Source organism: Mauremys mutica, chromosome 4, assembly GCF_020497125.1.
Source record: "Mauremys mutica isolate MM-2020 ecotype Southern chromosome 4, ASM2049712v1, whole genome shotgun sequence".
Lineage (NCBI taxonomy): Eukaryota > Metazoa > Chordata > Testudines > Geoemydidae > Mauremys > Mauremys mutica.
In genome coordinates, this window is record NC_059075.1 from 125,590,621 (window position 1) to 125,613,858 (window position 23,238).

At 50.8% G+C, this 23,238-nt stretch overlaps 1 protein-coding gene across 1 annotated transcript; it reads right to left on the bottom strand.

Annotated features, from left to right (window-relative positions):
* Nucleotides 1–17,512: 17,512 nt before the first annotated feature.
* Nucleotides 17,513–22,698, bottom strand: PPIL1 (peptidylprolyl isomerase like 1). Its single transcript, XM_045016519.1, has 4 exons — nucleotides 22,523–22,698; nucleotides 21,919–22,073; nucleotides 19,962–20,030; nucleotides 17,513–18,860 (listed from the first exon to the last, which is right to left on the bottom strand). Exons 1-4 carry the CDS (start codon nucleotides 22,576–22,578, stop codon nucleotides 18,640–18,642), a joined length of 501 nt encoding a protein of 166 aa, XP_044872454.1. The 5' UTR covers nucleotides 22,579–22,698; the 3' UTR covers nucleotides 17,513–18,639.
* Nucleotides 22,699–23,238: the final 540 nt, after the last annotated feature.

Below are 23,238 nucleotides of genomic sequence, written 5' to 3' on the forward strand. Positions count from 1 at the left end.
CAGTGGGGCCGGCAAGCAGAACCGGGCTTTTCTCCCTCCCTGTCTGTGACCAACCTTATTTCTACCGAGACCTGTGAGCTCTCCAGGACAGGCAGCCTCTGCCCAGTACATCCGTGTACACAGCCAGGGCTGGCTCACTGGGGGCCGATCCTCGAGTTGGACCCCTGGCCGCTACTGTAATCCGAATAATAAATACTAGTCCCTAATTCTGTGGGCATTGTGTCCTTCCACTATGAAATACAGGACATGGGTTTGTGGCCATGCATGGATCCCTCCCCTGTGGAATGCAGTCTCTCGTTTTGGGGCCACGTGTGTATCCTTCTGGTGTGGGTATGTGTGTATCCTTCCTCTATGAAAAATAGTCCCTAGATATTAATTATTTTTGATTGCGATTACGTGAGACCTCCCTAGTTAGAAGCCAGCTGGCGAGAATTGAAGGTCGGCTGGATGTGCCAGTAGGGTGAACACCAGCGTCAGGGATGCCCAGGGACAGTCTCACACACGTTACAGCGTGCCATTATTAATATGTTCTGCATATGCAGATCGGCTGGTGGTGCTGGCTCTGCTGTGTAAGAAGTATTGTGGTGTCGGCCGTCTCATGCATTATTCACTGGCTGAAATGAAAATGCTCAGTCTCTGGCGCTGGCTCTGGCATGCTCATGTGTGTATTACAAACCAGAGCCCTCCAGATCTTTCCACTGTGGGCAGAAGGACCAGCTGCTCGGCGAGTGTAAATCCAGAGGAGTTGACCTGTGCGGATTTGTACCCGCTGAGGAGCTGGTCTGTAACCGGCGAGCAGTAGTTCCAGCCCCAGCATGGCCATGCACCGACACGCAGACACCAGCTCGACCGCAATGAGTTCGATGGAGGACTTGATGTGCTGGAGCGACCCCAACTCTCAGCTGCTGAATGTCTGCAGAGCTCCAGGGAAGACAATGGAGTTGCACCCATTTACATCCGCTGGGGATCTGGCCCAGTGAACCTTGCCCTGACCTACTGCTCAGGGGGACTGACGCCAGTTAGTGGCGGAATGGAGTTTGCATTCTAACAATGGTGAAAGAGACTTGCACCCACTGGCTGTCAGCATCTGCTCTCCTCGGCTTGGGCAGGGAACAGGCCAGCATCAGGGCATGAGCCTTGGGAGAGGGAAACCCGCTCAGCTGGCTCTCCCCCTGCCCGCAGACGGCCCAACCCTGGGACACAGGGCATACTGTGGGGGAGCGGGGGGGGAGGGGCTAGCCAGTGGCCAATCAGGCAGGCTGGGGTCGGGGTGGGGCAGCCACGAGCCAGCAAGTGAGGAATTTTGCCATCAGTGAGTCCTCCCCAAACACACCCTGATCTTCCTGCTGGACACCCTGCGGGAGAGCCCAGGCCTCCTCCTGGCAACTAGCCTGAAGTGTGTCCCTGGTGACCTGCCCCATGGTGCCCCACTTTGGACATGTCCCGCCCACTGGCTGAAACCCCTCCCATCCCTGCCACTTCACCAGGTAATCCCGACACACCCGGCCTGGGCCTCCTGTCAACCCAGCTTTACAGCAATGTAACTCCCTGACTTCAGGGGAGTCACTCCTGATTTACACCAGGGTCAGGGAGATGGGCATCGGGCCCAGTGGGGTTACTCCTGATTTACACCAGGGTCAGGGAGATGGCAATCAGGCACAGTGGGGTTACTCCTGATTTACACCAGGTTCAGGAAGATGGGCATCCGACCCAGAGCCCTTTTTCAGGCCATACCTTGAATTAGCACTAAGTAACCCTTAACCGTGCCCGAGCTCAGGGGCAGCAGTGTGAGCAAGCAGACTGGTGAACTCGCTTTGACCGACTGGCAGCCTGGCGCCCCAGCTGAGCAGTTTCCCCCTGCACTTCGCAGCTCTCCTCCAGGCACGCACGGCTGTCCTGCACTCGGGGGTCAGCCTGGCCTATCACCACCTCCCAATCCTCCCAAATTCCCCACATGAGGAATCAGCTACATACAGATTCCAGCGCCCAGCCAGATGTGGCATTTGAAGTCCTTTCCCTATTATTTAATTGAACCAATGCCTAAAATAACTCCAACAATTACTCCAGCTAATGGCTGTTCTGTTTACCAAAAGCCTTTATTCTCCCAGGCTTTGTCTCTAGGATGATTAACTTGCTGCAGGTCTCTGCTGGAGTGGGGAGGAGAATTGTTTAGGGTGGCACAAGAAGCTGGAACTAACTGGGAGCAGTGGGGTGAAAAAAAAACAAGAACATTTGGACTGAATATCACATCCAATAGCAAGAGCTGACATTCAGCCTAGGAGGAGGGGGAAATCGGCCACCCTTGTGAAGGTGGAATGGAGAATAGACTACTGGGAATGATCCTGTGCCACCGCTGAATAGATGACATGACATCCAGGTATGGGATGGGACATGGTCTTGCCTACTTCAGCTCTCCGGTGTAGTAGCAAGACTGTCAACCTTTTATCCTCATGAGTTGGAGCTAATGAGAGCCATCTGGTCTGGTTGCCAGGGTGAGTCAGCAGAGCAGCTCTGCACCTCTACACAGGTCACAGGTCACAGGTCACCTACAAGTATGAAAGTGGAGCCAACAGCAGGACTTTGAACCTGAGCCACTTTGAATCCCATGAGGCTGGTCACATTCTGCTCCCCCTGGAACCAAACCCTGTAGTTGGGTTAGATTCAACACCAGAAGAAACCAGTTTTCAGGCTCTGTTTTGGCTATTGCCAAAATGCCATGAGACGAGCCATCCTCGGCCCAAGATGGTGGCAGTCTGGCTGGGACAACCTGGGCGATATCAGTGCTTGACCCTTCCAGACACAAACCCTCACCCTCAAGCCTTGGCCTCACCCAAATTTGGATTGGATCCCCACTCCCATGGCCCAGTTGGTGTTCACCTGGGAAAAGTCCCTGTAAAGGAGCATGTTAAAACTGCAGTTCAACCTGCCAACTCATGAGAGTGCTGAGATCAGGCTGAAATCTGTGGTGATGCTTCGCTCTGAATTCACATTGTGCATCTGGGTTTACACTGTGGCCTGGGTCTAAAGCAGGGAGTTTGGATCTGACTTTTAAATTCCCCCTGCCAGCCTCAGCTAGCCTTGCATCACTGTGCAGAGTGTCTGTGTGCCATCAAAACAACTGCTGTGTTCCCCCAGAGGCAGCTGCATTTCAGTGATGGGTGAAGCAATTTCTATATTTAGTCAGTAAAGTAGGAAAGCGTTTTCAAAGCCTTCTGGATAAATATAAAGGTAAGTCATTATCACAATCCTTATTATCCCTACCTCAGAGTTTCCTTCCTTTTGCAGAGGTGAGCAGAGCCAGGAATTTAATTTTTCTTCTGCATAGTAGAATTTGACTTTTTTTTTAATTTTAAGCTGGTATTTAAAGATGCCGACTGTCATGAGGCGAAGGTCTCCAGGCAGGGATGTAATAACTGACATTTCCATTGAACCTCTCAAGGGATCTCAAAGCCCTTTATAAGTGAATTTAGGTTCACTAATACCCGGGGAGAGACAGCGTGGTCTTATTAACCCCATATTACAGATAGGGAAACTGAGGCACAGAGAGGGGAGGTGTCTTGAGCAAAGTTCCCTACTGAGTCAGTGATGGAGCAGGAAAGAGAATGCTGGTTCCCTCCGCTAACTGCTCTACCCCACTCCCCTCTCAAGGCTGGATACAGAACCCCGAAGGAGAGCTCAATGGAAAAGTTCAACCAAAACATTTTTTTATTGGAATGTGCTGATTTGTTAAACTTGTGGAAACAGTTTGGTATGGGTGAAGGTCTGAGGCTGGGCTCAGAGGCAGGATGGAAAAATGTTCCAAAACTCCAGTGTTTGTGGAACTGAAATTTGAGTTCCCAGCCAGATCTCCCCACCCTAAACACTATCTCTGTCTCCTAAATACTAGATAGCACCCCTTTTGCCAGAAACAGGAAGAGAATCCAGGAATCCTGAGTCCCAATGCCCTGGCCTGGTGCTAGGGGGCGCTGTGGTGCGACTGCTTTATGGAGATCTAAAACAGATCCTGACTCCTATTACTGCTAGAGGCGACCTATAAAAATGATTAGGGGGCTGGAGCACATGACTTATGAGGACAGCCTGAGGGAACTGGGATTGTTTAGTCTGCAGAAGAGAAGAATGAGGGGGGAATTGATAGCAGCCTTCAACTACCTGAAAGGGGGTTCCAAAGAGGATGGATCTAGACTGTTCTCAGTGGTACCTGATGACAGAACAAGGAGTAATGGTCTCAAGTTGCAGTGGGGGAGGTTTAGGTTGGATATTAGGAAAAACTTTTTCACTAGGAGGGTGGTGAAGCACTGGAATGGGTTACCTAGGGAGGTGGTGGAATCTCCTTCCTTAGAGGTTTTTAAGGTCAGGCTTGACAAAGCCCTGCCTGGGATGATTTAGTTGGGAATTGGTCCTACTTTGAGCAGGGGGTTGGACTAGATGAACACCTGAGGTCCCTTCCAAACCCCGATATTCTATGATTCTAGGACCTGCAAAGGGGGAAAAGTTTCCTCTTTGACCTCTCTAAGGGTGACCTGAAAGGTTTTACTGTTTACATAGAATGGGTGCCAGGCAAGGGGAATTCTGCTTCCTTTTACATTAGAAATCAGTTTTGTTAACCCTGTTTTTCTATGGGTGCCTGGAGACCTAATAGGATTATATCACTAGGACTGGGATTGTCTGTCTGTTTGTGCAGTACCCTGCAAAACAGGGCCCCATCCAGACTGAGATCTCCAGGTGCTAGCACAATAATTATTGATAATAATTAGCCAACGTTCATAGGGACCAAGGGAGAGACACTTCCCTAAGTCAAGAGAGTCAGTTTATGCCCAATTCTCAGCTGGCGTAAATCAGCATTCCTCTGTTGAACTCAAGACCATTTACACGAGCAGAAGATCCATTGTTAACATCACTTTAACTCAAAGGCCTGGGAACCAGTTGGGAGGAATGAACTCTTTGTTAAAGTGTGACGAAGCTGCCGCTCCACCTCTCTGTGTTCTTCCCTCCAGCAAAAAGGGAGAAGACTTGACAACCCTGATGTCTCTGAGGCAAATGAACCATTTATAAAAACGTAAAGACCTTTCAGCCCTGCTTTGTAAATTATAAAGAGAAAAGGCAGGGAGCAAACGCAAATGACCAGTTACACAGCCCCTTAGCCTGAGACTCATGAGCCCAAGTCAGCTGCCACAGGCCAGCTGTGGGTGTTTATTTACACACCCACACCCAGAGTGGCAGAAAGGAGGTGCTATTATCCCCAGGTGGGGAACTGCATCACAGAGAGCCTGAAGGTCAGAATTTCCAAAAGAGTACAGATCCTATATGCTAGACTGAACAGCTTGAATTTCAAAGGAACCCAGCATGCAGGGAGGAGAAACAAAGTCACAGAATCGCCCAAGGTAATTAGCAGCACTGGGAGTAGAACCCCCAAGTCTCCTAATCTAGTCCCTGATCTGCTAGACCACACAGGTGCCCCTGAAGCAGCTGATCGCCCACCCTTGTGCTGGGGGTAGAACCCAGGAGTCCTGACTCCCAGTCCTCTGCTCTAACTACTACACCCTACTTTCGGAGCATGAGCTTAGCCCTTGTGCACACCTCTGCCCAAAGCAGCCCTGCTGGTTTTGGTGTGGTTCCTTTTCTGGGCAGAACCCTTCACAGACTGACTCATTCAGTGACTTGGGGGAGGGTTGGTTTATGAAAGGAAATAACACCATGTAGAGGAATTGTATCTGCCCCACACCAACCAGCACTAGCCATGTAACATGAATGCCTCGGAAGGGAAAATTGTAACATAAGAGCAGTGAAAATGTTGCTGCTGTTATTGTTAGTGACAGGAACACAGAAGAGAGAAAAGACAAAGCTTGTGAAAACAGCTGTACAGCTCACAAGGGAGATCCCCCTGGAGAGGCGGGAGCCATGGCACAGCTAGGAGTGGACATGTGGGGGAGTCCTAACTCCTGGTAGATGGGCAACAGCCAGTGGAGAGGGGTGACCCCCACAGCCACATGGGCAGGGCTAAGCTGGGGCGAGGGGCTGGTCAGTGCCCGTGCAGTACCTGGCTGCTGGTGAAGTTGTCAGGACTGGGAGAAGTTTGCGACACTGGGCATTCACACAAGCTCAGTGCTGGGTGGGCCTGGAGGTGCCCCTGGATGGGAGACCCCTGTTTGAACCCCTCCTCATCAGGCATAGCAAGGGTAGTTGGACTGGTTCCCTAAGCTCTGGTAAAGGATCTATGGGAGTCACCACCCACCCCAGTGTGGCATTGGGCGTGTGCTACAAATCCCACCCAATGGGGCCCAGTGATGAGCAAGGCAGGAGAGCATCTGGTCTCAGCTGGGGTGAGGCTCGCACTGGGTCCTGGGTGTAAGACAGGTGTTTGGGTGTAAGACGGGTGTTCCAGAAGCAGAAACTTAGCTACCTAGGGGACTTATATAGCTAACATGTAGGCAGCTGCAGAGCCAGGCAGCTGCTGAGCAGGGGGTTGAGGATCTCGGCACCTGAAGTGGGAGTTGGTGGCCAAAGTCCTTTTCTGGTTCTGGGCCTTGGGCCTTGAAGGGCCAGATTTTCCAAAAGTGAGGAGCTCCACCCTCTGAAAAACCAGGCCCCTTCCAGGCAGGGAGTCCTAGTGGATAGAGCACTGGTCTGGGACTCAGAACATATGGACTCTGTTACTGACTCTGCTGCTGGGCAAGTCCTGTTACTGTTCTGTGCCTCAGTTTCCCATCTGTAAAACAATACTGACCTCCTTTGTAAAGCACTGTGAGGTGACGGATGACAGGCACTAGATAGGAGCTGGGGATTAATACTGTCTGCAGCTGAGCACCCCAAGCCTCTAGCCACTGTTGAAAGCATAGGCCCCAGTGCACGAATGGGAAGGGGGCAGGCATTTGATTTGTCATTCCCTCCCATCCCTCGAGCCATTACACAGATGCTCAGGTGATGTCACTGGGTTTCACCATTTCAGTAACGGATTTCAGCTGCTGACTGAGAACATCTTAGACCCAAGAGGAACATGTGGCCCCCCATGAAAGGGTTACTCTGTAAATGCCAGCTCTCAGCTGCTGCGAGTCTAGCACCCTGCTGCCCTCTGGATCACCCTCAGCCAGGGACAGCGCATGCTGGTGAGCCACTGAGTTCCCACCCGATACCCCTGGGCTGGGTGGAAGGAGATTTACTGAGAACTGAGCCCTCCTGCTTATGGACCCTTCCTGCTCCTGCAGTTGAACTGGTCTCACTATAAAAGCCACTATGGGGCCCTGCAGCCTCTGCCAGTGCTGCTCCACCTGCACAGCTAGAGGCCTGGACACCTCCCAGCCGCCAGTGAGACACGCTCGGGTCCCACGTTTGCCAAACCAGCCCTGTGATCAGCCAACTGGTGTCACGTTGCCTCGTGCAGTGGGTGTTTTCACGACCCAGGGCTGGGGAGCTGTAAGGCAATAAGTACCAGCGCCCTCTGCTGTCTGGGCCGATGGTCTCCTAGTTGCCGGGCTCGGGGTTGGATTCTCTGAAGGTCCCAAACAAAGGGATGCAGGAGAATAGTGTCATGAGCTGGCTCGTGTCTGTATCAACATTGCCCTCTGGTGGTCACAGTCTGAGTGTCATAGGCACGCTGGACTAGATCCACAAAGGGGACTTGGGCTCCACAGTGCAATGCCTGGGCCGCCGGCCGCCTGGGGGAATCACAGCCCTGAGCTCGGCACCTAGGCACGGGGAGAGTTGGGCACCCAAGAATGGCATCCACAGACACCAGCCCGCTGAGCTGCCTGAGTGAGGCAATTGGAGACGCCAAGGCCTAAGCCTGGCCCTCAGGATCCTCAGCCCATAGCCCTCTCCTGAGCCAGGTCAGCCCTTCCAGGTCAGCTGGGCTGGGAGAGACCTAGCTTCACACCCTGCTCCAAATCTGGCTGAGGGGGCTTGAACCAGGATCGCCCCATCCCAGGCGAGGGCTCCCACCCACCAGTGGGCTGTGGGGCAGAGGGGCTGGGGCTCCTGCCGGCTGTGTTTTGGGCAGGGCCCGATCCAGTAGCCATGTGCCGAGGTGGCCTCAGAGCACCGCTACCAGATCAGGTCCTCCATCAAGATAGGCGGGGATGCCCAATGTGAGTATCCGGCCGGGGAGAAGTGTGAGCTAAGTCAGGACTGCGGCAGCTGGGTGCGACTCACAGGCAGGTTTTTAGTCACCATGGGGACTTTGGCAGTGGAAACTGAGGCACCAAGGAACTTCAAGTGCCTGCAGGGGTAGGCAGCAGCTGAGCAGGTGCTCTGGGGCTCTGAATGTTGGATTTAGGCAGCTCACCCCACTGTGGCACTAGCCCTATGCTGCTAACAGCTATGGAAATGCTGCGTTCATTAGGGCCTGTGGTCCTGGAATACGGAGCTCTGAGTTTGATCCCTACGGATGCTGAGAAGCAGGCGGATTCATGTCTCGTTCAAGGGATTGTGTCTGTTGTGTGGGCTCATCTGGGGAGGGCAGAACTGGGCAGTGCTCAGACAGCGCACGAGAGCCATTTGCATTCCTAGAACCAGGCAGGCTGGGGACAGCTCACAGCTCTGCGTCACCGGCTGCAGCAGCATCCCTCACAGGAAACCTACCTGTGTGCTGAGTGCTTCCGCCTTTCCCCGTAGGAGCCCCCAGTGCCACCTGGCAGCTAGTGCCAGCCGCAGGACTGGTACAAGAACAATCCTTCTCCTCGCCAGCACGTCTCTTCCGCTGGGTTCCAGTGCTCAGTGAAATGGGGGCGAGGGGTTATAAAGTGCTTTCGCTGGCTCTTGGGGCATTGCCGGGCTCTCTCCGGGCTGGGACAGTCCAGCCGACAGCTGAAGGCACTTGTGGGTGAAGCATTTTCCAAGCAGCTGCTGTTAATCTCCAGGTTCTTGCAGAAGCTTGAAATCTGCAGGGTTTATGCTGAGCTGCCTAAATCCAACATTCAGAGCCCCAGAGCACCTGCTCAGCTGCTGCCTACCCCTGCAGGCACTTGAAGTTCCTTGGTGCCTCACTTTCCACTGCCAAAGTCCCCATGGTGACTTAAAACCTGAAAAGAACTAGAGAGTGAGAGATACAGCAGAGGCATAAAATTAAGGGTGATTTTCTAAACATTTGCCTTTCCATCGGCTGCTGGGCCAAGGGAGTGATCGGGGAGTGGTTGTTCCAGCCACCCGTAAAGATTTATAAACAGAACAGAAGGAACCCAAATGTGAAATTGCAGAACTACTAACTGTGGTTGGTAACCTGTCCTTTAAATCAGCTTCTGTCCCAGATGACTGGAGGATAGCTAATATGACGCCAATTTTTAAAAAGGGCTCCAGAGATGACCCTGGCAATTACAGGCCGGTAAGGCTGACTTCAGTGCTGGGCAAACTGGTTATAACTCTACTAAAGAACAGAATTATCAGACACATAGATGAACATGATCTGTTGGCGAAGAGTCAACATGGTTTTTGTAAAGGGAAATCATGCCTCACCAATCTACTAGAATTATTTGAGGGGGTGAACAAGCATGTGGACAAGGGGGATCCAGTGGATATAGTGTACTTAGATTTTCGGAAAGCCTTTGACAAGGTCCCTCACCAAAGGCTCTTAAGCAAAGTAAGTATTCATTGGAGAAGAGGGAAGGCCCTCTGATGGATGGGTAACTGGTTAAAAGATAGGAAACAAAGGGTAGGAATAAACGGGTTTTAGTTTAGTTCAGTTTTCAGAATGGAGAGAGGTAAATAGTGGTGTCCCCCAGAGGTCTGTACTGGCACCAGTTCTATTCAACATATTCATAAATGATCTGGAAAAAGAGGTAAACAGTGAGGTGGCAAAATTTGCAGATGATACAAAACTGATAGTCAAGTCCAAAGCAGATTGTGAAGAATTACAAAGGGATCTCACAAAACTGGGTGACTGGGCAACAAAATGGCAGATGAAATTCAATGTTGATAAATGCAAAGTAATGCACATTGGAAAACATAATCCCAACTATACATATAAAATGATGGGGTCTAAATTAGCTGTTACCACTCGAGAGAGATCTTGGAGTCATTGTGGATAGTTCTCTGAAAACATCCACTCAATGTGCAGCGACAGTCAAAAAGGCAAACAGAATTTTGGGAATCATTACGAAGGGATAGATAAGATACAAAATATCATATTGCCTCTATATAAATGCATGGTACACCCACATCTTGAATGCTGTGGGCAGATCTGGTCACCCCATCTTAAAAAAGATATATTGGAATTGGGAAAGGTACAGAAAGGGGCAACAAAAACGATTAGGGATATGGAACAGCTGTTGTATGAGGAAAGATTAATAAGACTGGGACTTTTTAGCATGTAAAAGAGATGACGGGGGGATATGATAGAGATTTATAAAATCATGACTCATGTGGAGAAAGTACATAAGGAAGTGTTATTTACTCCTTTGCATAACACAAGAACCAAGGGTCACCTGATGACATTAATAGGCAGCAGGTTTAAAACAAACACAAGAAAGTATTTCTTCACCCAATGCACAGTCAACCTGTGGAACTCCTTGCCAAAGAATGTTGTGAAGGCCAAGACTATAACAGGGTTCAAAAAAGAACTAGATAAATTCATGAGGTTAGGTCCATCAATGGCTATTAGCCAGGATGGGCACCTCTGTTTGCCAGAATCTGGGAATGGGTGACAGGGGATGGATCACTTGATGATTACCTGTTCTGTTCATTCCCTCTGGAGCACTTAGTATTGGCCACTGTTGGAAAACAGGATACTGAGCTGGATGGACCTTTGGTCTGACCCAGAAGGGCCATTCTTATGGTCTTATGAACTACTATAGCAAATCCTGGGATGCAAAGGGATTCTAACCATGGCCACTCAGGACAGCCAGCAGTAGCAGGAGGAGACCGCTAATCCCTGTGCTCCCAAAGCACCCACCACAAGAGCTACAAAGGGACTCCCCGTGAACTATTAGCAGGATGGAGCCTATGACACACAGAGGAGCAGTTATGATTCCATCAGCCGGAAGTGCTGAGCACCTATGACTCTTCCTGATTTCCGCAAGGGGAGCTCCAGCACCTCTGGAAACCACACAACAAACAGCCTGGGCTGAGCCAGCACCAGCTGCCAGTGTCACTGCTTGGAGACTGACAGGTGCTTCACTGCTGAGAAGCATCTCCACAAAGCACTGCAGGCACCCTAGGGACCTGGAGCGTGAGAGCTTGGGGGTGAGGCAGCCGTGTACAGCGTGTTTCTCCCTGTCTTATGCTGCAGCACAGTGACTGAGCTCTGCTCTTCATGCTGCGAATTGACTAATAGGAGATTAGTTTAAATCTCAAGCAATTTATTGCCTCTGTCCCCACGTAGAGCTACAAATTACATCTATTCCTCGCTTGGTATCACTGGTTTCCTCTGTCCCTGTCAGCTACAGAAAGCAATGGGAGGTGGAAAACTTTTCGCGGGACTTTCTTCCACTGGGGAGCATCCAAACTTTGCCCAACTAGGGCCACGGTGGCCATTTACTGGGAATGGCACTGAATAGAGATTCAATTTGGAGCCAGCCTTGTGTTTAATAGGGGCAGGTGGCCCGCGGAGACTAGAGTGCCCCTACGCAGTGCTAGATCTGGATCCAAATGGAGCAATCGATGCTGCAGCTCCCCCAGTCTGGACGGGCAGCCCACACAGTCCCACCATGCAACATGTCACCTTGCACTGAGCTGTGCACAGCCTCTGCAGGGGTCCCACAGCATGTGGGGGGAGCACCACTGCGGGTTGTTACTGAGCAGCTGAACGTGGAAGTCAGCACTCAGAATATGAACTGCTGCCGCTTGTGCTGCAGGAGCAAAGAGTTGCAATGGAGTCACGTGCTCTGATGACCAGCCACGAGGGGCAGCGTCGCTGATGTGGTGTATTGAGGACTGTGCTGGAATTGCAAGGTAATAATTTGCAGAGCGGGGGATGGTTCCTGGTCCTGCTTGCAGGCTCGGGGGCTCTGTAGGGCAGAGTGTAATCCAGGCCTAGCAGCAAGCTTCAGTCTGCAGTCAGCCAGCCTAAAAGAAGGTGGGCTGAGTAGGGCCTCATGCCTTAGGGAGCAGCCTGCTTTGTCTCTCTCTGTGTTTGGGTCCTGAGTGCTGCATAGACTGTCGGTCCTTCATCAGTTGAGACTGAGCCGATCACAACACATCTTCCAATTTTCTCTTGCTCTGGCCATCCTTCGCCATGCTTGTCCATATCTCCTTGTTAGGAAATCATCCCACCTCTTCGGAGGCCGCCCGTGTGGCCGTTTCTGTTCACGTGGATACAACTCGAATATAGCTGCAGTCCATCTTTTGTCGCCGAGTTGGGCCACATGTCCCACCCACCACATTTTGTTGAGCCTGCTTTCAACAACGTCTCACACTCCAGACTGCTGCCTAATTATTTTGTTGGGGATGTGATTGCGGAGCAAAATGCCCAAAAATGTTCGTTCCAGAGCCCTCTGTGTGACAGACAGTTGATGTTCTTCAATCTTTGTCATAGAACATCGCTGGAAGCACGGTCGAGCTGAAAAGATTCGCACAAGTTGTTTTGCTGATCTTTCCTTGGAAGATGTCCTTGATGTCACTGAATGCGCGCCATCCAGCTTTTTTTCTGACGACAGTTCACCTTTCTGATCATGGCACATGTTGACTTCCTGGCCCAAATAAACGTATTTATCAACCTCTTGGATCTACTCTCCTCCAAAAGTTATTTGGGTTCTTGGCAGAACATCTGATCTCATGTATTTCGTTTTCGACTGATTCATTTTTAATCAGACTTGACTACTTTTCACGTTCAGTTCTTTAAGCACTCTCTCAAGCTGGGCTGTATTTTCAGCTATCAGCAGTATATCATCTGCGAACCTGAGATGGTTTAGCCGCTCGCCGTTGATATTAATCCCACCTTTCAAGTCTGCTCATCGAAAAACCAATGCAAGCCAGGCTGTGAATAATTTTAGTGAAACTGTATCTCCTTGTTTCACACTTTTCTCAATGGGGATTTGGAGGGGAGTATCAAACAGCAATATGTCCATGCTGCAGCCAGAGTTCGCTTCCTTTAGTAATGTGATATATTTTGTGCTGATGCACTGTTCTGAAAGAGCTTCAAGAACGGTGTTAGTCTCTACGCTGTCGAACACCTTCTCGTAGACCATGAAGGCAATGCATAAAGGGAACTTGTATTCCCTTGAACGCTCTAGTAGTTGGTTTAGAACGAAGAGGTGGTCTAGCGTGCTATAATTCCTTCGAAAGCCAGCCTGCTCTCTAGGTTGCTGTTCATCCAGGTTTCATGATAGTCGATTTGTTATTATTTTAGTGAACAATTTATAGATATGCGAAAGCAGGCAGATCGGGCTATCGTTCGCAATTCCAGGGCACAAGCTCTTGTTACATTGTAACCTTCCAGTCAGAGCATTTATGTTTTTACCTAACTTGTGTGTGTGAATATAACACCCCTCTCCTTGCAAAGCTCCAGCCCTATGGAATTCCACCCCTGCCTCGGGGAAAACTCCTGATTGGCTGCAACCCCCACTGCCCCATCTCTATGGAAAGAGCAGCCAATCAGGGCTGCTGTAGGAAGCAGGCAGTGCTCTAACCCCACCCCATGAGCTGACATCATTTTCACGGGAGGTGAGGGGGAAGTAGAAAGAGCTTAGCCGCCCAGTGCAGCCCTGCTCCCCCTCCCCTCCCACGAGCAATGGATCAGTCTTCTCCCCCTCCCTGCAACACCTGATGGGGGAAGAGGCAGGGAGGGGAGCCTCTGGAGCTGCAGGTGGAGGAGGGGGACACACAATGAATGAATTGGGGGCAGAGAAGAGCTGGTGGCTCTGCCCCATCAGGCAGCAGTGAGAATGGGGGGCAGATCCTCTTGTGCTGTGCAGCAGGAAACTGGTGACACTTGTTGCCCCGACACCTGGTGGGCAGAGGGCAGTTCATTAATCCAAACACAGCGTTGTCTTTTTTTTAAAAAAGGCAGGATTCTGGGGCCAAGCTCATAATCATTAAGGTGGCCACATGGGGGCTGCCTGAACCTGTGTGCCTGAACCATACCAGCCAGGACCACCAAGGCTACACACCCCAGCATGCCCTGCTCCAGCATGTTCCCTGTGGAGACTGCGGTTCCCAGGCTGCACTGCTCCAGCGTGGTCCCTGTGCAGGCTACATGTCCCAGCATGCTCTGCTCCATCTTCCCTAAGTAGCCTGGCTGCAGTTCAGGCTTGCTCCTTCCCACAGCCAGGCCGGGGCTTGCCCCTATGGCAGACAAAGCAAAGCTGCCCTGTTAGCCCCTGGGCCGTGCTTGGGCTGGTCCAGCTGGAAGTGGCTTGGGAATTAGTCCCTGAGCAAGTTTCCCAGGCACACGGCCTGGGCCCTTTGCCCCACTCTCCTCTCTGGAGCGCTGTCCCCTGGGCCCCTGCAGTCCTCATCGCCAGCACAGCAGCTGTGGAGTGACACTGGCCCCTAGTGGGCACATTTGAGACTGGCTGGATGCCCAGGGGCTCTGCTTCTGCAGGGCTCCAAAGACAGAGCTGCTCCGATCTCGAGCTGTGGGCTCCTTCCCCTGCTCCTCCCTACTGTCCACTACATTTTAGAGTGAATGTGGTGCTGGGAAAGGAGCCACCTCATCAGCCCTGGAGACCAAAGGCCTCTGATTACCCACCCCTAGGGCAACCTTCGCAGCCCTGCCCAGCAGGGACCCCCTCGCCACATCCCCCGGGGCCACCTGGCTGAGACTGCCAAGAGAGAGGCTGCTCGGTGTCACTGCAGATGGCTCTGCAATGTGTCCAGGGGAAGAAAAGCAGGGATTCACATGCCAGTCGTTAGAGGAAGGGGCCTAGGAAGCCTGTACCTGTACCTCTGGGGCAGAAGAAAAGTGCAAAATGGAAAAAGGGCAACAAAGAGATACAGAATAAAACCACCTGATGAGAAATGCTGAGCAGCAGGCAGTGACTTTGGAGCTGATAATGTGGACACCCGAACCGTCTGGATCAACTGGTTGGCAAACTGACTTTGCACCATTCTCTTGAGCAGCCTGGCACGTCTCCCTAGGCCAGTGACTTGGATTATAGTCATGCAGAGGTGGTTGGAGTGGATTACGGCCTTAAGAATTTCAAAATGGTTGTGTTCAAAATATGATGGGTGTGTTAGTTTGCTGTGGGATTGTTTATCAATGACATTTTGACTGTTATTGCTGGACTTCTGAAATAATTTTTTATTCTATGATATAATCAGCCTAGGTGAAGATTTCCTATTGAAAATTGTATTAGGCATTTATGAATTTTAACATTTAAATTTCCCTTTCAAGCTGTTTAGGATGTTGCTAGCTCGAGATAAAGGTTTAAATAGATTTAGATAATCCTCATCATTAATTATTTTCTCTATAAAACTGGGGCTAGAATAAATTAAGCCATTTAAGCAGTGGTACAAACAGCTGCAGGAGGAGGAATCTTTCATTTACAATTTCATGTTTTTCAAGCAGTGCACCAAGTAATACTCAGTGAGAGTGACTTGCATTACTCTTGTTTCAGGGTCCAGGTTAGACAGAAAGGGGTTATGAACATCCATCAGCTGCAGTATCTACAACTTCAGAGGCAGCTGCTGGCCCCACCAAACATACATCAGACAATAAGTGATCTGTATTGTTTTTAAAAAGACTTTCTTCATCATCCATAGTTTTGCTGGATGAGTTCATAACCAGGACCAGCAAATTCCAATAAGATTCCAGTTGAAAGCCTGCTCGGTTCATTTATGCAACAAATTCTCCCTTTGATTGATATAGTTCAATCAATACAACCAGGCTGTGCTTCACTGGCAGAGCAGATGCTGTCAGAAGGTTGCTTCAAAGATAATGGCCAATCACTCTGCAATCACATCAGCCAACTCCCTCAGCACCCTTGGATGCTCTAGATCTGGACCCATGGACTTGTGCATGTCCAGCTTTTCTAAACAGTCCTTAACCACTGAGGGCTGTTCACCTCCTCCCCATACCGTGCTGCCCAGTGCAGCAGTCTGGGATCTGACCTTGTCTGTGAAGGCCAAGGTTAAAAAAAAAAGCATCGAGTACTTCAGCTTTTTCTACATCATCTGTCACTAGGTTGCCTCCCCCATTCAGTAAGGGGCCCACACTTTCCCTGACCACCACCTTGTTGCTAACATACTTGTAGAAACCCTTCTTGTTACCCTTCACATCCCTTGCTAGCTCTAACTCCAATTTTGCCTTGGCTTTCCTGATTACCCCCTTGCATGCTCGAGCAATTTTATACTCCTCCCTAGTCATCTGTCCAAGTTTCCACTTCTTGTAAGCTTCCTTTTTATGTTTAAGCTCACTGAAGATTTCTGTTAAGCCAAGCTGGCTGCCTGCCATATTTGCTATTCTTTCTGCACATCAGGATGGTTTGTTCCTGAGCCCTCAATAAGGCTTCTTTAAAATACAGCCAGCTCTCCTGGACTCCTTTCCCCCCTCATATAAGCCTCCCTGGGGATCCTGCCCATCAGTTCCCTGAGGGAGTCGAAGTGCTTTTCTGAAGTCCTGAAGTGCCACTGAGTTGAGTGCAAGGCCTTCCACCAATAAGGAAGTGGAGGTTGAATGGGTCCAGTGGGGACTTCAGTGCTTAGTGTGCAGCCCTAATGATGCATTAGTCAAGTTTCACATTTCACTGTTAAGGGAAAAGTGCCCAGCCATTCAGCCTGAGGTCAGTGGGTAGCTGTGACAACAGCAGACTAGTCGTGCTACACCTCAGACTGCCTGCACCCCACCCTTTTCCCCCCCTCAAGAAGGGATCAGCTCCTTGTTCAGTTGCCTCCTTACACACTTGTGCTACCTGCACAGACAGATCCACTCCACTCCATTAACTCCCCAGGTCACAGAACTGCAGGTGTCCAGCGAGCAGAACCAAACCAACCAGCTGCCCGAGGGAAAGTTCAGTGCAACAGCTGCTCTGACAAGCTCTATTGCATTAGGACTGCAGCGAGCAGGAGATAGGATTCGCTTCCTGCCAAGCGTACAGTGCTTTGAAGGCAGGTGAGTAGGCACAGGACAGCTGAAGAGCAGTCCCTGCTAGAAGTCAAAGGCCCTTCAAGGAGTCACATACATTTGCAGGGTACCACAGGTGAGTGGAGAGATTTCTTCTGAGCAACCAGCTCCCTGCAGGAGTCACCTTTGCACACCAGTGAAACCGGACACCTCTCTACCTAGTTAGCATTTCCAGGGACAGAGATCAGAGCAGCAGTGAACTTGCCTCAGCCTACTGCAGCTACTGCAAGAGCAGTCCCCTTCAACTCAACCAGTCATTGTTTGCTTACCTGCCTCTCTTCAGGAGACTGCTGTCCCCAAGGAGAGAAGCTCTTCAATCAGAGGCCCTGGAAGTTATTAAGTTTCACCAGCAGAGAAAAACACAGTGGGAGATGCTTTCAGTGGCATTTGAGGCAGAGCCTGAAAGCATTATTTCAGTGGGAATGTTCTTCCACTTTAAAAGAAGTTGTATTAAAGCAATGGAGTCGCAGGCCCATTGACGCTGTTGAGTCCTGCCCCACATCAGCAACCATGCCCTCTACAGAATGCATTTCAGACCTTTATTTTAAGAAAATCCATGTATTACAAAGAGTATACGAGAGCACACTGATCTTCCATGCACGCACACATCTGTCTTCCTGCAACAAGTCTCCTGTGACAAGGAGCTTTAACGGGGGGGCTGAATTAGATTTCACAGAAACTCAGTTCTCTGAGAGAGGGGGATTCGGTATCCATATCCTAGAGACCATGGAAGATTCTGCTCTTCTCCAGGAAGCTGTGGATTCTCCTTACAAGTTCATTCTAAACATGAATGAATGACATTTAAGGTAGCCCCACATGCTGGAATAAGTTCTTGGGTGCTGGGGAAAAATTTCCCACTGCCTGTTCTCCTAGTCCAGTTCGGCACATTAATCATGTTCCACTGTACTCTTGGTTCAAATGATCCTATAGATTAACATGGCCTTTTGGTTGCCTTTTAGAAAAATAAGACAAAGTCACTGATTGCCCAGCTCGGAGAGTGTGTTAAAGGGGATGCCGTCAAGCTGGCTAGGCCCAACGTTTACCAATAAATGAGGATGCAAGTTGTCAGACTCTCCTGATTAGAATCTTCCTTCTCTCGACATGTCAACTCCCTCACCCTCAAAGGAGAGAGTGCTGCAACCTTGTTATTGCTCCTTTGCTGCTGAGGTCCAACAGCCACACTGGATTGCAGCACAGCTGTGAGTATGCATGGCATGCCAGCCATCTGCTCTGTGTGGCCTTTGCATGAGACAGTTCCCTTACCACTCAGAACAGAGAGCAAAGGGGTGGCATGGTGGGTACTTGCACCCTGGGCACACCAACCAAAACAGGGTTCAGCAGGGGTAATTTCAGGCCACAAGGCTTTGACAAGAGACCCTTTCCCCAGTGAGGCAGGAGGTAGCTCAGGAGAAACAGCACTGCCAGCGCTCTTGAAGAGAACCCGGTTCACTTTAGTTCCTAGGCAAACTAATTGTAGATATTTTTAAATCCGCTTTACTTTAAAAAAAAACTGCCTCAAATAGATTGTAGAGTAGGTAAACGCTGGGCCTAAACCACTGGCTCGCATTCCCTGGAATGACAGGACAATCCCATGGGGGATACAGGATTTAACACATGGGAGTGCCAACAGATTAACTGCAGAGGACCCTGGTCTAACCCGATGGGTAAGCCTTCAGAATCTTCACATCATCTGCTGGGCGATCTTGGGCATTTGTCTCCACCATGCCCACTCTGTTCACCACCCCAATCCCTTGGCAAACACGGCCAAAGATAGTGTGCTTCCCATCGAGCCACTGGGTTGGTGCCAAGGTTATAAAGAACTGACTGCCATTCGTGTCTGGGCCGGCATTAGCCATGGCAAGGATTCCTGCACCTTTGAAAGAACGGGTACGAGTTAGTAACCTGCCTTTAGACCGAAGATCTGAAGCCAGTTTCAGTTAAAACCAAACCAAACCCAAAAACCAGATCAGTCTCTTCCTAAGCCAATTACTTCTGGTAGCAACTAAGGATCCAGTCATATGGCTTAATTACCAGGATCAAACATACAGCAAAAAGCTTCTTACAGTTATTCTCTACTCCTGTTAAACATCCTTTGTGTGCTCAGCTAGGGTAATTTTGATTAAGTGAGACTCACGCACTGTAATTTGTTCCCATAAGGACGCCGGTGCATTGTAACTCCTGTATAAACAACAGAAGGGGGCCCAGGAGCCCTCGCAGTTGAGGTCTTTACGAGCTGAATTAGAATGTAAGAACAGTTTAGTTGTATTACACAGGAAGCCTATCACCACATTGCACTCCCAGGCGAGTTCGAAACATTGTGTTTGTAACAACCCAGCTGACCTTTACCTTGATTCACAGAAATAATTTTAAAGGCGGCAAACATATTCAGCCTTTGGGATTTGTGATTTAGCACAAGGAGTTCCGCTGGCATTAGACCACTGATTAACTAGCTCAGTGGTTTGAGCATTGGCCTGCTAAACCCAGTGTTGGGAGTGCAATCCTTGAGGGGGCCACTTAGGGATCTGGGGGAAAATCAGTACTTGGTCCTGCTAGTGAAGACAGGAGGCTGGACTTGATGACCTTTCAGGGTCCCTTCCAGTTCTATGAGATAGGTCTATCTCCATAACTATCCTTGGGAAGAGACTACTTAGCTGAAAACAGGACAGCTGCAGCATTAACTCTGCAGGCTATGGGGTCATAGCTCCTCAATTCCATTTGTTTGAGGAGGAGAGGGTACCATGTTATCGTTTATTTGTCCGCAAGGCGACCCTAGTTAGTTGTTACTTTTTCATTTCCTGCCAAGTCTCTTTAATGCTTCACTTGTCGTTAAGAGCTACCAAGCCTGCAGCCCTCACTTCACCCAGACTCCCAATGACTTCTGCATAAAGACAGTGGGACTGAGCCCTAAATTGGTGCTATGCCCAACCTGCAAGGTTAACAAAACATCCACACAGGTCCCTCAAATGGCACTTACCTGTAAATTTTAGTTCTGGATGAAGTTCATCTTCAAACTGCTTCCCATAAATGGATGCACCCCCTCTGCCTGCCCAGCGGAGAAAAGCAGATATGCCAATTCAGAAAGCCATGTTACACATTCAAGACCACGCTCACTGTCATACAAGTGCCAGCCAACAGTCTAGGAAATGAGGTTTGTTCAGTTCTATTGGTAACATGTGATGCTCAGCACAGGATGGATAGCTCAGTGGTTTGAGCAGTGGCCTGCTAAACCCAGGGTTGTGAGTTCAATCCTTAAGGGGGCCATTTAGGGATCTGGGGCAAAAACAAAAAACCCACCCTGTCAGTAGGGTGACCCAATGTCCCAATTTTATAGGGACAGTCCCAATTTTGGGGTCTTTTTCTTATATAGACTCCTATTACCCTCCACCCCCTGTCCCAATTTTTCCACACTTGCTGTCTGGTCACCCTAGATACATCCCATCATCCAGTCCCCATTTCTGGCAGTCAGAGGTTTAGAGATACCAAGAGCATGGGGCTGGTCCCTGCCCATCTTGGTTAATAGCCATTGAAGAGCCTATCCTCCATGAACTGATCTAATTCTTTTTTTAATCCTGTTATACTTTTTGCCTTCACAACATCCCCTGGCACCAAGTTCCACTGTGCATTGTGTGAAGAAATATCTCCTTTTGTTTGTGTTAAACATGCTGTCTATGAATTTCATAAGGGGTAAGTAACACTTCCCTAGTCACTTTCTCCACAACAGTCATGATTTTATAGACCTCTATCATAGCCCCCCCTTAGCTGTCTCTTTTCCAAGCAGAACAGTCCCAGTCTTTTTAATCTCTCCTCATATGGAAGCTGTTCCATACCCCTAATCATTTTTGTTGCCTCTCTCTGTACCTTTCCAAATTCTAATATATCTTTTTAAAGATGGGGCGACAAGAACTGCATTGCACTGTTCAAGGACTGGCTGTACCATGAATTGATATTGTGGCATTATGTTATTTACTGTCTTAATAAGAACAGACTAGCAGTCATGTTGTAGGAACCTGCAAGTCTAGAACCATGGGGGTTAGGGGCTGCTGCCACTTTGACATTGCCACTGGGCACTTACTCTGCTTCCAGGTAATGCAATCTAATAGGGCTCCCACTGCCACAGAATCAAAGCATCTCACAACCTGTAATGTATTTAACCTCACACACCCCTGTGAGGTAGGGCCATACTATTAGTTCCAATTTACAGATGGGGAGCTGAGGCCCAGAACAACTAAGGCTACATCTACGCTAATGGCAGCATGTAGAGTATAGGAATTACACATATAGTTGCATACCACACTGAAAGGCTCCCCCCTTGCCAGAGCCTTTTCCACACTGCCTCCCCCGACAGAGCCTTTTTTCCACTGCTGGAATCTTTCACTGCAATGGGGAAAGACTCTGGCAGCAGGAGGCGGCAGCAGGAAATAGCAGTGTGGAGGTGGGAGGCACTGCTTGGGTGTTTAGACAACACGGAGGGTTTATACCCTAGGAGTTCAGGCATGTAAGACACTCTTAAGCTCTGCCTCACCATCTACACTGCTGTTTATACACAGGCTAGCTGGACGTGCTTTTATCTGTACTCTACAGGCAGCCTGTAGACCTACCCTACATGACTTGGTTGAGGTCATACTAGAAATCTTTATGGGCACAGGGAATTGAACCTGGGTTTCCCCAAGTCCCATATTAGTGTCATAAACACTGGGCCATCCTTCCACTTTACTTTACACCTCCTTCAGTCCTCTGGCCTCCCTGGGATGGCCAGCCCTTGGGACGCCAAGGGCATACACTGGAGCAGGAAGCGTCACCACACATATGCTTCCTTGAGGTCTGCCAGGGAGGTTTAGCTCCCGCAGACACTCACGCCCCCTGCACCCATGAAGAGCAGACCAGGCTCCCAGTTGTGTACCCAGCGCACCGACTTTCGCTTTGGGCCTTACCTGTTCCCGTCGGATCTCCCCCTTGGATCATGAAGTCTTTAATGATCCTGTGGAACTTTGTGCCATTGTAATAACCTCGCCTGCCTAATTCAGCGAAGTTCTTACAGGTCTTGGGCGCGTGTTTCCAGTACAGCTCCAGGACAATGGTCCCCATGCTACAGGAGGGAAACACACCGAAAGGGCTCAGGGCTCCCCAGCGCCTGGGAGGGGCGGCAGCGGCGATCAGACCTACAGACAGACACACCCTGCGGGGTCTGCGGTGCGAGGGGCCAGTATCGTGCCGGCTCAGAGCCCGAGCACCCGGGGGCTCGCCTCCCACCCTGCCCGGCAGGTCACTTCCGCCCCCCACCCTGGGCGGACACGAGCCAGCCGCCGGCTCCCCACGCGGAACACCCCGCCGCTGCCCACGCCACAGCCGAGGCCTGGGGCAGGCCATGCTGTGAGCCCCGGACGCGCCCCCTCCCGCTGCCAGCCTGCAAACCGCCCCGGGCGCGAACCGGGCTTGAACGCCGCGCGAAGCCCCGGACCCGCCCACTGGGCCGAGCAAAGAGACCCAGGCGGGCCCCCCGGGTAGGGAGGATGGAGGCTCCCAGCGGCCCCTCACGTGGTTTCCATGGAGACGGCGGGCGGCTGCCAGGAGTCGGGGGGCACCGCGGCCATGCTGCTCGCACGCCGGAAACACTCCGCCCAGGGGAACAGCAGCGTTGCGCACCTCCGGTGTCACAGCCAACCCGCTCCCTCCTCTTTTGGGACGCGGGCGGGTGCGCTGGGGGCCAAGCTTTCATTGGCCGCTCGGGTCTAAAACAGGCGGGGGGGGGGGGGGAGCCACCAATCATCGCGCTGGGCGGTAACTTTGTTATTGTGACGTCCAGGAGGGAGAATTCGAATTTAGCCACGCCCCTTCCATGCCGCGATTCCGCTCGGCTGGGGCCTGTGCGGAGGGGCGGAGTGGCACCCCGGACCGGGGCCGGACGGAGCGGGTGAGCGATGGGCGGGGGCAGCGCCGCCTCCCGCGGAACCGCAGGGATACAGGGTGGGGCTGACTGGCAGGGGGATTGGGGATACAGCGTGGGGCTGGCTCGGTGATAGGGGGATTGGGGTGCGGGGGGTCTGGATTGGGGGCAGGGACTGGAGTCACTCTCAACATCCCCCAATAGTGGGCGAGACCCACCAGGGGTCCAAGTTAAAACCCTACCAAGGGCCTTGGCCTCCCTGTGGGCCCTTTAACTTTGCAGGGTGTTGCCCGCAGCGGAGCGGAGCCGAGCCGGCCCTCGTGACGGTGGGGCTGTTGTTACTCAGTTAACTTGTGTTTGGTTTATT